General features: G+C 44.3%; 1 protein-coding gene across 1 annotated transcript in view; it reads left to right on the forward strand.

Annotated features, from left to right (window-relative positions):
- Positions 1-15,493, forward strand: part of LOC146797027 (scavenger receptor cysteine-rich type 1 protein M130-like) — a 253,013-nt gene that overhangs the window by 108,544 nt on the left and 128,976 nt on the right. The window contains exons 6-8 of the mRNA XM_085629619.1: positions 3,886-4,200; positions 9,872-10,177; positions 12,089-12,214. Coding sequence (XP_085485745.1) covers positions 3,886-4,200; positions 9,872-10,177; positions 12,089-12,214 — 747 coding nt within the window. The remainder of the gene's footprint in view (positions 1-3,885; positions 4,201-9,871; positions 10,178-12,088; positions 12,215-15,493) is intronic.

Raw genomic sequence — 15,493 nt, forward strand, 5'->3', positions numbered from 1 at the left:
TGCCCCTCTGTTTATATCACCCACCGTACCTTTCCGAGTTGCTAAACACTTTCACAGTTTAAACGGGATTGGGTTTTAGTTTCGCTGCAGACATTCCATTCCATTCCACCACAGATTTACGCTGTTGCATGATGACCCGGCACTACACCACGCCCTATACGTACACCACGCCCTATACGCCTAATTGACCGTTAATTGATTATTTGTCCTCGAGTTGTGTGCGCGTTGCTATATGTACTTATTCCAAGGTGAACAGAAAACAATGGAATGCATTTTTTTCCCTTCTTTTTAGCCTGGTCTTTGACCCTAACTTCGCACTCGCTGGCCTCCCCACTGCCACTTACTAATACCCCCTTTCACTTTTTTGTGGGGTTTAACTGCCGCATGTAAATGGAGACCACCTAGAACGGCGTCTTTCACGCTTCCAGGCTATCTTCATTTACATGTAATTGCAGACCTATTTGCGCCCCCCTGGCAGCACATCCACGCCCCCCCAGTGGGGCGCGCCCCACAGTTTGAAGACCTCTGCTCTACATTACTCCACTCTTTGCCACTTCACTCTAGACCACTCTGCTCCTTTCTACGACATTCCACTCTTGACACTCCACGCCACTCTACAACACTCCACTCTGCAACAATGTATGCCATGCTATGACATTCCATGCCACTCCACTCTACTACACTCCACACCACTGTACTCCACTCTATGACACTCCACGGTAAGCTACCCCATTCCACGCTATAACACTTCACTTAACTCTACTCCACTCTACAACAGTATACTCCACTCTAAGACACTTTACTCCACCCTACACTATGCCACTCTTCGCCCCTCCCCTCTATGCCCCTCCACTCTACACCCCTCCACTCTATGTTACTCCACTCTTTGCTAATTTACTCCACTCCACTCCATGCCACTCCACTCCACGACACTCGGCACAACTCTAAGCCACTCTACACCACTCTATGGCGCTTACATTTAGGCCCCTGTACTCCACTCTACAACTCTACTCCACTCTATGACATTCCACTCTATGACACTCCCTTCTACAACTCTTCACTCTACGACACTGCACTCTACAACACTCTGTGCTACTCTACTGCACTCCAGGGCATTCTACTCCACTCTGTGACACTTACTCCACTCTACGCTACCTCACTCCACTCTACACTTTACTTCACTCTACTACACCCCTCTGTTCTACCCCCTCCGCTCGATGACACTCCACTGTACGACCCTCCACTCTATGATGCTTCATGCCCCTCCACGCTACACACTTCGACTCAATGATACTGCAATCTATGACACTCTATGACCACACTGTACAACACTCAATTCCACAATACAGTCCACCAGTCTAAGTTCCTTCACTTTATGCCACTCTATGACATGCCACTCCACGTCACTTCACTCTATGCCACTCTACTCTACACCACTCCACGCCACTCTATGCCACTCTATGCCACTCCAATGCACTCTAATTACTCTACTGTAGGCCATGCCACTCTACAAAACTCTACTCCAATCCACTCTATGTCACTCTACAACTCCACAACATTCCACTCTATTCTACTGTACTCCACACTACGCCATTCTACTCTATGACACTATATTCCACTCAATGCCACTCCACTCTCTAACCCTCCATGCCACTCCACTCTACGACACTCCACTCTATCCTACTCCACTCCATGACACTCCACTCCATCCTACTCCACTCTACTGTACTTCACTCCACTCTTTGACACTCTATGACACTCTACTCCACTCTACACCACGAAACTCTAGGACACTCTATGCCCCTCTAAGCCCCTGCAATGTATGCCATTGCACTTTATTCCCAACCACTCTATGACATTCCTGTCTACCACACTCCTTTCTACACCACTCTACTCCACTCTGTGACACTTTAATCCACTCTGTGCCACTCTACTCCACTCTATACCACCCTACTGTACAACATTCTCCGCCCCTCCGCCACACTCCACTTTACACTTCACTCTACTCTAACCACTCCACTCTACTCTACACCACTCCACTCCACTAGACTCCACAATGCTCTACTCTAGGACACTCCACTCTACTCCATGACACTCCACTCTACTTCATGACACTCTACGAAACTCCACACTGCGACACTGCATGACTCTCCACTCTACGCCACTCCACAACCACCCACTTCACTCTACGCCACTCAACTCCACTCTACACCACTCCACACCACTCTATGCCACTCCACTCTATGACACTATTCTCAACTCTATGCGACTCCATTATACGCCACTATTCTCTTCCCCCTCTACGCCCCTCCTCTGTATGACACTCCATACCATTCTCCTCGACACCACTAACGTCTAGCTAGGCTCAACAGCAGCCACTCTGGTGTACAACATGGCTGAAAATCGATTGATTGATTGTCTAGCCAGGCTGAACAGCAGCCATGCGGGTGTACAACATGGCTGAAAATCGATTGATTGATTGAAACACATTTGTAAATCCAATAGTTCTTGCATAGGCAAGACCTATTGTCTATGCCAATACTTTTCTCTATAGTAGCGCATGAGTTCTGGAAGAGGTAAGGTTGCCAGCTGTTTTTGATCATCACACAGCCCAACTAGAACAGTGTCTGGGTACCTTTGATGGTAAGAAGGGGCTACAGTATCATCTAAACAATACAAAACAAGTGACACCATTTTGTGTTGCACCCAACTCCAAGCTCAGGGCTAATTTACTTGAACAATCTGTAGTCATTATGTTGTTGTAACGCTACCAGGCCATGAGAAGTAAGCAACCTAGAGTCCATTCTTCAAATTGACAAGCATTTACTGTCAGAGAACATTTGCACTTGTGAAATTTCCTTTACTATTACGTGGCAGTCTCTGTACCTACTCCAAACATTTCTGCACAAACTCTGGTGCCAAGGTAGGTGTTCAGGTAAGGTGGCCTTCGCTCAACAGTCTGTTCTCTTAGATCATACCCCTTTCAGCATGTCTCTCCTCTCTGTTGGGGACCTGCTTGTTATTTTGCTCTGATGGCGATGATTTGGGGAAGACTCCTTGACTGAGAAGGTAATGAATGGTTCATACCTGTAATCCTAGTTCTCCACAGCAGGGATCTTTCTCAATCAGACCAAGTGGCAAAACCTTGGACAAAACTACTGTGCCTCTCATAAAGGTGCCACTAGAATTGAGAGACTGGGATTTTCTGATGTGTTTTTGAAACTGCAGGGTTTGTAGCCTTAAAGGGGCACAGAACAATTGCTTGTACACCAATCAAACGTCTTTTCCTTATTTGGGTTTTAATCATATTTAGCTTCTAAATATAATTTTTTTAAGTTTAGAGATCCCTACAGACCCACAAAAATATCCTATCAGCCTGGGTTGACAGAGAACTGCAATTTGAGGGGTCAACCCAAGATGACCAAGTTTTTTATGGGGATTTGACTGGGACCAAGCTCTTTTTATCTGTCCCTGTCCCGTAATTTCAAAGCCCTCCATGGAAACAGCCCAGACTTCATTAAAGCTCTTATTACGAAGCACTCCCGGCTCGCAACCTTCGGTCGGCCCATCTCCATCTGCTGGCCGCCCCAACCTTCAAACAAAAAAAACTGGGCGGACGCAGATTTGCCTACCTGGCCCCCAATCTATGGAACCCCCTTCCACTGTCGATCAAGACCTGCGGCTCCCTACTCAACTTTAGAAAATCCCTAAAAACCCTGCTCTTCACCACCTCTGGTTAGCCTATCTCACTACAAACTCTGTACTTTGCTAGCGCCAGGAAACTTATGGTGTCAGTGCGCTTTATAAATGTTGCTTAAGATAAGATAAGCTATGTGCCATATTCCACCCCTTGTAACTGTTATGTTTCCATTTCTGGTTGCACAGAGGGCCTAACTTTGAGGTTGGTGGATGGCAGCAGCCGATGCGCCGGGCGCCTGGAAGTCCAGTACCTAGGAAAGTGGGGAACTGTCTGCCAGAATGGCTGGGTTGACCAAAGTTCCAGAACCGTCTGCCAAGAGTTGAGGTGCGGGGACGACGGAAGGTCTGCTGAGTCGGTGTCAATCTTTGGAGAAGGAGTGGACACCATCTGGTTCACAAATGTGGACTGTAATAATCCTAACCGTGGCCTGTGGGAGTGTAAACATTCCTTTCAGACCCAGGGCTGCACCCATTCTATGGACAAAGGCGTAGTTTGCCAGAGTAAGTGCAACATCTACTTCTTCTTTCTTAACAGCGTGTGTGTGTCTGTGGGTGTGTGTGGGTGTGGGTGTGTGTGTGTGTGTGTGTGTGTGTGTGCAGGTGCTCCTACATGAGCGGATTCTGTGCTAGAACCATGTTGAAGCAAAGTGGAGGTCTTTGAATATAGTTTGTCTCCATCCTATTACCAAGTCCAACACTCTCCTTAGCATGTCTCGCTGCCTCTGTGTTCTCTCATGGATTTGTAAAACATTTTATTCTGAGTTTAACTTCATAACCCTGCTGCCACCTACTAGCCAGTGAAATTAGGGATACAAGGGGCTGCAGAACAAGCAGAGACAGTAGCCACTAATGAATTGGCCTTTCTTACCAAAAGCCTAATCCTTACAAAAGTTACTCTCCTAGGAAGGTGCCTCAGTCTCGCTCTCTGCAGAATGCGCTTATTGATCTGACAGAATTAGCATTAACTTCCCCTTAATGTGGTGATAGGCATGTTCACATCTGTCCTAAAATTATCATAATGTTCATGAAAAGGAGTCAATTCCAAATCTTCTGCTGTCTAGTGTTTCTCCTTAAGGCCTAGAAAGCCCACTATGCAGTAGTAAGAGCAGTCACACAGTATACTCTCTGAAGGTTCACATCTCTTCCACCCTCTATTAATTCCAAGAGCTGAAGGTAGGGTCCAAGGTAGAGTCCTTGAGTCACTATACTCATGTACAAGAAGTCTACAACACAGTCTCATCCAACGTCTTGAAAACCTTAACCAGCATGTCCTAGCACACCACCTAGGTTCGACACCAAAGCAAAAATTGGGAGAGAGAGTGGGTTTCTTAGTCTAAACATAAATCACTAGCCCAACACCTAATGAAATAAATAAACTTGACAACACTCAGGAAACTCCTGTAAGAACCAAGCCCTCATGTAAACCCCCAGGAACCTGATTTAAGCATAATCTTCCAGAACCCACATTAGTGAAATAAAATATGTCAATAGCAAACAAAGTCTCGAAAGCATCACGTCTAAGTTTTCTACAAAGAAATAAATACAATACACACAAGTTCTGACAAAATGCTCCACACCATTGTGCTTCATACCACAGAGAGCATACAATCAGGCAGAGATCTTCCTTCAGAATACCTCCTAACAATATTGAGCTCCATTTAAATTCATTGAGACCTAATCACAAAGGTAAATTTACACATAAGTAAATCTACCTGTGTAAATTTACTTTTACACTTTGGGGCCAATTCCGATCTGGGTCGGAAGGGCACCGAACGCGTTCTGGACGGAAAAACTACGAGCTGTACGCGTGTTTTCCGCCTGACTCGTACAGCTGTACGAGCGAGCTAGTACGATGCGAGCTACGTGAAATTCACCGACTGAGTCGTTCCCGGGTCCGAACCGCTCCGTACGTCTCGATCGGAAGCTAACCGTGGCATGCAATGGATGCGATTTACGACCGAGCCAGTATGATGCACGCATCCGACAGCCTGTGCAAGCCGGAGTGTCCGGCTCGCAAAACGTCCAGGTGGTTGCCTATAGGGGTCTGCGCCGGACCCCCTGTCACCCGCAGCCCTACGACTCGGACACAGGGGGAGACCCAAGGGTCCCTCCAACACAGGCATGTACGGTGCGGATGACACCGACACGTACCCACTGTAGGGGGCGCCCTTGCGTGAGACGTACCCATTCAGTCAATGGGAGCCCATGTATGCGTCGTACGACCGGCTCCCATATGGGAGTCCGACCGAACCGAGTCTGGCAGCATACGCATCGTACTCGCTGGGTCGGACTGCAGGACTCCGGCTCGGTCGGAAAACACTCCGGATCCGGCTCGGTCGGAGTGCTTTCCGACCCGGATCGGAATCGGCACCTCTGTAGTAATTTTACAATTTTTAGCTATTCACCATTTCCACTTGTATTGTTAGTACAAAAGATAGACTTACATACCTCCACCCCTTCAGGTTAGTAGGTAGAGTCTATATAGATGTAAAATACGACCATAAAGTTACTAGTAGTACCTTTATAACCACATTTTATGTTCCGCACACATGGCGGCGACCTCCGCAGCCAGGGCGGAGACCTCCTTATAATACAAAAAAACTCTAAACCGCGGCTGACCACTGGTGCAGCACATCAATCCCTATTACACAATTATAAGAGTCCTGTGCATGTCGTCTCCGAAACCTGCCACAGTTGGGCTCCACTGGAATCCAGACAAGAAGATTTTAGATCATGGAAGGTGCACCAGAAAAGAAGTCACAAACTTTTAAATAAGTCCTTTAAGTTTCTTTTATTCTGCTTGGTAATACAAGCGATTAGGCTTCAGCCAACGCATTTCGTTCCTTTCAAAGGAACTTCATCAGGGCTTGAGCACTGTTCAAATCCAATGTAAGCCAGTTTTATATGCTGCTGAATGTGGATAGGGCTTAGGTGCTTCTCTGTCTTAGATCCACTATGTTGACAAGATTATCATTGTCTGCTTTGACTGCTGTCTACTACCTACACAGACTCAATCTAAAAAACGCAACCCCTTATGGTAAAGTAGAGGGAAACTGTAAAAAGTTAAGTCCGGCCCTGGGGAGAGTACAGCTATTTCAAACTCCACTGTACTAAGTACTAAATCACATTACTTATAACAAAGGGATTCTTTTTATCCACGTCTGATCCTATATCGGCTTTTAGTAGGCTCTAGGATTTGTTTTCTGGTGGTGAAAGGTACATGTCATGCTCCAGTGCGAAGGGGCAAATTTACATATCCTCCCTGCGTCACAGACCCGTCATCACACTTCCTCATTCACTCACGCATTCATTGGTGGGGCCCATAACACAAACACTAATATGTCTCACTTCGAATCTACGCACAGGAGGAAAGAAGCAATGGACATGTGGGGTACCTTGTTAACTATAGGAAGAAAGATTCTTTACATTATATACATTAAATACATCTGCACTTATAGAATCCTAAGTTTAACATCAAGGCACTCCACCACTTGGTCGATGGACCAATTAGTTGGACTGGTTGATGGTGATTTAGAACCAGCTAAAACACATAAACGCCTCGGAACCTTTGATTAGTTAATACCTTATTAAAAGAACCACAAACTCATTCTTTCGTTAATCGATGTTTAGTTTATCTAATTAGTTCTCTTTTGTTGGCAAAGTCAGCATTTAATCAATCAGAGTTCAATTAATATTTTGTCGCAAATTTGCATAACAATTATATTTACCTAAATTTTCGATACTGGTGACCATTTACCGAAACCCGTCGGCCCTGCATAAATCAATAGTCCCTTCAGGTGAAATCGTCTAATCAAATGCAGGCTAAGACCCAAATAAGTCCGGAAAGTTCTTTCGCTCGGTACGACACAGTCCCAAGGTATCCAAAGGACCAGGCAGTCGTGCTAGCAAATCAATCCTCCTCACTAGCAGTCACCAACGGAAATTCGGAACGCACTTCCTCCCACCCTCATCTAAAGTTCCCTGTATATAGGAAATTCTAGGATAATATGCAACATTTTCTAAGAGTAGAAGAGTTCTAATTGGCTAAGCCCCTAAGATTTGAAATATTGGACTCTGTTCCCATGTTTTCTTGGTTCTCAGGGAATTTAATATGTCATCTTTTAGTTTGTACAGTTCTCATGCGAAAAGTTCAGAAGTAACAACATGTAGACTTCTCGATACAGGTCGTCATTGTATTTTCTGTCATTCACACTAGCTGAGTCCTGGCAATCCTCCATGTTCCTATCCTTGACAAGGAACACGCAGTTCGATTTGGAGGTCGCCTGGAGATCTTCAAAGCCATCCGAGTCTGCGCAGTAAGCATCGCGCTCACACAACGGTGGCCACTTCCGAACTCTATTTTAAATATCGCGGCCAACTTAAGCAAAACAAACATAAAAAGAATTAATATACGGAAATGAAGATTCTAATGTTAAACACACACTAATCCCAATATATATTAGTATTTTCCTAGCTCATAGCAACATTTAAAGCTATAATACTCACCTTTCCGCAATACCAGGAGCACAAACCATTACAAAAGCAACATAAACCATGCAATTTCTATCACAACACAACCTACGGTTACTTTGCGTACCACAGTTATTAATTGGAATTTTCAGCCATGCAATTTGCAAATTAGTCCCACGTGTAATTCATTTTTATTATGGTGTAAAGTTGATTAGTATCAGCACTCCAAACATTTAGTACAGGTTAGTAGTTAGACTGATTGCGTAATTAATATTTTCATGCAAAATAGAGAAGGTATGCAAAATTTCGTTTTGCCTGCTCCACCAGTCATCTAGGTTATTAGCTAGGCCCTCATCCCATACAGAATGCTAGTCCCAATTGGGGTGCAAACTCTAGACCTGGCTCTTCGGCGAAACCCAGCAACACAGCGCCTGGATACCCTCACAGGTGACACGCAGCGCTTTACAAGTACTGATTGATTGAAGTTTGTGCTCGAATCAAAATTACAGGTCGGGCTCACACTTCACCCAGTAGGTGTTTGCCCACTGGAATTCACCAGGTAAATCCTGGTAAAAATTGGGAGGGGGTGGTGCAGATAGCTCAAAAAATAAGTTTGAGCACATGAGAACAAGGATAAACATATCTTATTAATGCCTTATTGCTCATTCTGAGGTCCAAAACTCGGTATCAAGTGCAGATTCTGCCCCTGGAAAATACAGCCCTGGAGGAAGTAAGTATTTTGTTTTGAGCACAATTTGAGCCCAGGATTGAAACTGCAGCAAAACTACTGCTCAGCTAGGCAGACAGAGCTCTAAGCTCTTCCAACTGAATATTTGCAGAGCACCTGCAGAACTCGGGGGAAACATAATTCGTGTTTGGGATAGGGCCAAATATTAGTAGGGTCTCCCTAAGCCAATGGGGTCGCGATGTGAAATATTCCTAGTTAGACACACTCTCTTGTCAGAAACTGTATGGTTGACTCAACTTTTGTCTGTTAACTCTCTCTTCAATACTCCATAAGACCAGGTGCAAACAGCACAGGTAAGAGCGGTGGGGCAGAGGCAGGGCGCGGTGGGCATGTGAGTCGAGAGACCAAGGGATAGGTAAAATTAAATAAAAAAATTAATAAAACCACTTACCTTGCGCTTGCCGCATCGCCGACTCGGGGATGCAGCGAGCCCAAGGTAAGTGGTTTCTTTTTTTATTTCATTTTACCTATCCTGTCATCTGTTGACTTTCTCCCCCGCCCTGTACCACCAATCTTACCTGTTCTGGCCGCGCCTGCATAAGACCCCTTTGTAGGCTTTTAAAAAGTAACCATGAATCAGTTTTGCCCCCACAGTAACTGGATAAACATAGCGTACCGAAGGTACCGGCTCCCGCACAGAGCTCCAAGCACACCTAGAACATAACACTGAGACAGACTCATATGGGTGCGCAATTGTGGAATATGCGCGTGAGGGTGAGCACTCCTAAGTGATGTGCCATCGTGGGGGAGTGTTTAGAAAAGTTGCCAGTATTTACACTAGACACAGACCTTCCTCCATAACACTGATAGTTCCTGATTTGTAGGGGTGGGTAAAACCACTCTTTGAGTACATTGGGACAGTCTGGTTCAAAGTAGAAATGTCGATTCCTTAGCTCTAGTAATTCTGAACTTTGCTCATTTTTGGTCTCTGGGTGTTTGGGATGGAATCCACAGGACACGTGGACCTACAACTAAAAGATAGCTCCTGCTCCGGCCAGCTGGAAGTCTGGACCTTCAATGGCAAATGGCAGCCTGTGAGAAACACAACGGACTGGGATGACAACACGGCCGATGTGGCATGCCGCCAGCTTCACTGCGGCCACTCTGTGGGGACTTACTTTGAGGAGGTGGAAGTAGATCCACGGATAAGCTTCCACTGCCGTGGCAATGAGTCCAGCTTGACGGACTGCGAGACCAGAGTGGAACTAGAGTCTATGGACCTCACCTCCTATCCCATCGATGAGACCAGTTCTGGTTCAGGTGAGTTGCATTGAACTCTCTTCACATGTTGAATTGGAAGCAGTAGTGTTTAATGTGTGCGATGCACAACACAGTACTCACAACAGAGGGTGATTACTGTAGTGGGCGGATCGCCACCGCCTGTCCGCCCGATTGCCCACCGGGCAGAAAAGCACAGCAGTATGGTGGCGGTGCCTTGTAGGGCACCGCCATCCATATTACTATAATGGCGGAGATTTGCCTTTCCATGTCGGAGACTCCGCCATGGAAAGGCATGTGTTTTTTTATTTGGGGGCCTGTTGCGGGCCCCCAGGGTGTTGGGGGGGTGAGGGGTGCACATGGGGGGTACCTATGGTACCCCCTTGCATTTGCATGCACAAGGTGGCAGGCACCGCGCGGTGCCTGCCACGTTGTGCATGCATGCACAACATGCATATCTGACATTGCGGAGGGTGCTGATGAAAGCACTGCCCGCCGCAATGTCAGGAATGCGGGATGCCCCCGCCAGTATGGCGGGGGCATCCTAATGCCTAATGCGGGAGCGCCCCATACATAGCGGGTGGTCTCATTTACCGGGCCTATGGTGGGCGGACAAAGTCCCCCCACCATACTAATGACCCCCTAAAGATTCTGGCAAATTTGCTTTAGAATTTACAATTCGGCATTCTGACTTGTAAAAAGGAATGCTTGCTCCCAGTGTGAGGGTCTAGAAGAAAAGACATTGAACATTTGTTTTTTAATAAAATGTTGGGCATGTGAACCCCCGACTGAATGTAGAAAAGCATGGCTTGCTGGCAAAAATGTTTTTAATTTTATATATTTATTTCGAGCAAACAGGCACCATTGAAGATAATTTTTCGATCATAATTCCTTCATGAATTCCTTAACGACCCCTAGTTTGATTCCCCCCCCCCCCCCCCCGTTTGTTCTTTACTTGGCAAACATCTGCTATAGCGCATACAGCATCTACATGAACTTGACGTAATTGTAAATGCCGATAATGATACTAGCTGATCGGACATAAATGTATCATGTTAATGCGGATAAATACAAATGTGTAACAACTGTAATAATAAATGCCAATAAAAATAATTAAAAAAAAATAATAATAATTCTTTCATGAATATTCATTCCTGAAGGCCATAGCACGTTTTTAGCTGGATTGCTGTAGACTTAATCAAAATGTTTGATTTCACATAGTGTACTTATTGAATTGAGCTGAAATAAAAATCATCATTGAATCACCATTGAACTTCATTTTTGATTTTTGGCTAAATTGTTTTGATAGGTAATGCCCAAAAGCGTTTTGGAACTCTGTCCTACTCAGCACTTTTTATGAAATGAGTGTTTTTTGAGGAGTTAAAGGGCGGAGGCATACTAAATTGCTAGGTTTTAAATCTATAACTTAATGAAGTTTTTCTTCCAAACGCCTCAAGCGATATAAAGCAAAGATTAAAAAAACGAAAATACCAGTAAATTGGTGGAAAAAAGACCACAGATCAGTCTTCTGCGTGCATTATTTTCACATACATGTTTGAACTTTTTCTCACAAATCCAGCTTCTTACGGGAACATTTTTGAAACAAAAGCTTGTTTTGCAGGAAAACTTTAGCCAAGGTAAAGCTGGGCTATACTGATACATTTTGTAACTTTATTGAATGTGAATTTGCAAATTTTGACCAATTCTCAGATACATTTCATTATTTTGCATGCATTAAATGAATATGCACAACCTCGGCTTAAGATTTCATCTACATTCATTACATCTTTTTTTTTGCGAGAAAATGTTTCTTACGGAAGGGGTGAGATGGAGTGATCCATAAAGTTCTCTTCCAGGGAAGGCACAGCCTAAACATGTCTGAAGATCACTTATTCCGAGGAAAATTGAGTAATTTGCAAATCATTTAATCACATCTCTTCTCTTGCCATATAGGAGACAGTGATAATGATGGGGTTTATGGTGACGAGGAGGACCCAACACCAGTGAGCGAGGTGCCAGTGATAGAGCTACCACCAGTGAGGGTGATACCAGTGACCGTGCTCGCTGTGAACTGCTCAGGTGAGTGATAGTTTATCCACCATAACAAGGAGTTAAGTGCGCCACGGTTTTACCAATCGAAGAGAGCGATTCAGAAAGAGGCCCATCAAGCTACGGGAAGATCACACCTTCAACGTCGCCAGGTGCTTTCACGGGGCAGTGCTTGAGCTTTCAGGAACAATTTGTACATAGGTACGTTGTTTGTCTACATACTCCAGTGTCAGCCTCCATTTAAAGGTGAATGGTAACCTACCTAGTTGTAATATATCATAACAAAAATACTGCCTCCTGCCTGAGCGGCACTTTGTATTTTACCCCAGTCAATCCCCCATATAATGGAGAGAGGTGTGGCGAAGCGACCAGAGCGGCTGACTGCAGAGCATGAGGCTCACAGCTCGATTCCCGGCGCCGGCGGCAGCTCAGCACCAGGTGACTCTGGGCAATAGCTCACTTAATCTCCCCGATGGCCCCCAGCACCTTGAGACCCGTAGGGGGTGATTTGTTCGCTCTTTACAAATACTGATTATTATATAGCCCATACCAACAAAAGCCTTACTGTACCCTACTTGACATTTGCCCTCATTACCTCAATGATCCCTGGGAACAAATGCCCAAATATCACCTACCAACAACCATTCTAATGCCACTTCCCAATGTCCCATTTTAATAACGTCTCAGTCAGGGCTTTACATAGGCTGAAAAAACTAAAGGGTCTCTCAAAGGGGCGTGGGCAATGAAATTAAGGGTGTGGCTTAAAATCATTTACGCTCAAAGTCTGTGCTTGGCATAGTGTGCCACTTGACTGGTATTTTGCTGCTTCTGTCATTGCATCCAGATATAGAACACAACGACTAACAATACACCTACAACAAATCAACGGTTGTTAGTTGCATAAGATATATAAGCAACAACTATGGCTTTGTTGGGGTGAAAGTTTTTAAGAAAAGGGGGACAGCTGACACGTGTTTCGCCCTATGTGGCAAGTTGAGCCAGGGCTTTCTCAAGGCTAGTTGTAATGTTCAAAGGTCATAGAATCTGATGAAAGTAGAATACATTCCAATTTGCTTCATGGTAATATTTAAAAACATCCACAATTCGAGATATATAAGTTGAGTCCCCGGATAAATCCGTCCATAGAAGCGCTTCCGTAAAATATGACAAAAAAGAGTGAAATGGATTTACAAAGTGGCAAATTAAAATAAAATATCTACCTTCACTCAGTCCTACTTGGACAACTGTGTTGTGTCAAAAAAAGAATTACTCTAATGAATAAAATAGACCATTTGAAGGGAGGAACATATGCTTACACCCTCACTCCTACTTGTCAATATGAGGCTGAAAGGTCCAGAGCCTTGAGCGACGTTCCTCCAGCATTTTTATGAATTCATACCCAACACCAGGATCTCTGGACCGTTGTTTTCCCTTGAAAACTATGGCTTTGTTGTATAGAGTATGAAAAAAGTTTTAGTCCTTGTGGGAGAGGATGTGGTGTAACGGGTAGAGCTGCCTACTTTGCAGCACGTTCAAGTCTCGGCATCAGCTCACCATCATATGATTCTGGGCAAATTACTTAATCTCCCTGTGCTTACCGAACACAATATGAACATGTCTTTGTGCACTGGTGCTCATGTAAAACACTGCAATACCTTCGGGTCCAGTTCGTGCAATACAGAACTGCAAAAAAAAGGTTACATCAAAAGCAGTCAGCTGCTGCAGAGTTAAGGTAGAAATGAAGACTCCGATAGGGACCCGCCTCACTACCTACTTTCTAGAACTGCCAGTGCTGAGTACCAGCTGGACCTGGCCCACTTAAAGCCCTGGTCTCAGTGCCCCTCTTACCACTGCCACAATGTCCCATATAAGCAACCACCCAAATTCCCCATACCCTTACTTAGCATGTCAGCTGATGTTCCTTACGGGTGAAGAAGATAAGGGCCTTCCAAGTATGGTAGGTGAATTAGTCATGGTATTTAATGTCTGATGTCAAATATTTATTTGCTGTCGCAATTGGCATGTCCAACAGATGCATTTGGTTGGCTGATTAATGAGCGGACACTGAGAAGTAAGTAGGTCTTTGATTTGGATAACCTGAGAAATACTTAGTTCCAGCAGGTCCCAAGGGTAACACATCCATAGATCAAAGGTAAAATTCTACCTTCTTTCATGAGAGAAACTGGAAGCTTTGAGCTGGGGTTTGTGTGAGTTTGTGATAGCCTGGGAGGCCAGTACCATGGCACCATTTTTGGAGAACTTGCACCAAATCTGTGGGCTCTGACACAGCAGCTAATAAGTCTTTCAGCCCGGCATCGATCAATTTATTGGATGTGTTGAGCATCTTATATCCCCTGACAGCCATATGATCAGATTCAATCATTTTCCTCTGCTTTGGGATAAACTTGCGCTTTATTATTTGAAACAATTATCCCTAACCCGTGAATGCTTTTTGTCAAATAAGATGATATTTAATTAAGAATGTCAAAGTGGATTTTGTTTCTTGAAAATATTTAACTCTTGTTTAATTGTGATATCTTTATTGTTCCTATACCTAACAATGCCATGATATCCATTGTGTTGGGTCATTCTTTATTTTGATCCCATTGTCTAGAGTGATGAGTTCTTGCCCAAAGGAATCTGGTGTCTAGCCTATAGAATGACAGTCTTGATAGGAAGGAGGGTTCTTTTGTTTGTCTAAAGTTGCTTGCATGGCTGCATTAGGAGGTCTATGATCTGGAGCAAAAGAGGCTTGTAGATTTGATGAGGTTTATCATCTGCACAGCTACTTCCTTGTTAGGATGGGCAGGGGCGTATAATGTTAAAATACATTATACAACAAGCAGGGCTCATGAGAGGGCTAAAGGGTAAAGGGAAAGGGAGACGAATGCGGGTTGGTAGGAGTACTAAGTGAGAGAAAACACATTAAATATATCAATTAAAAAAAATAGAAATACCTATAAGCTCCCTATCAAAGCAAAACCGAAAACCAAGACAACCACATACTCACACTGAGAATCAATCATACCCACTCGTACTAAGAAAACACATACATACCGGACATAAAAACATTATTAAAAAATTCCACGCATATTATAATGCAATATCAATTAGTCAATATTCTATAGGTATCAGTTAACATAGACATACTGCCCTGATGAAGGTTTCATAATCCACTAAAGTGTGTTCTCGTCACCGAAACGCACGTCGGCGCACGCTTTCTGTTTGGCTCAACCTATCTTTTAACAGAGAAAACTATCATGGCCAACAGATTGAATATATTGATATATGTATTACTTACTAGAAGGA

The sequence above is a fragment of the Triturus cristatus genome, chromosome 10 (assembly GCF_964204655.1).
Source record: "Triturus cristatus chromosome 10, aTriCri1.1, whole genome shotgun sequence".
In the NCBI taxonomy this organism is placed as follows: Eukaryota; Metazoa; Chordata; class Amphibia; order Caudata; family Salamandridae; genus Triturus; species Triturus cristatus.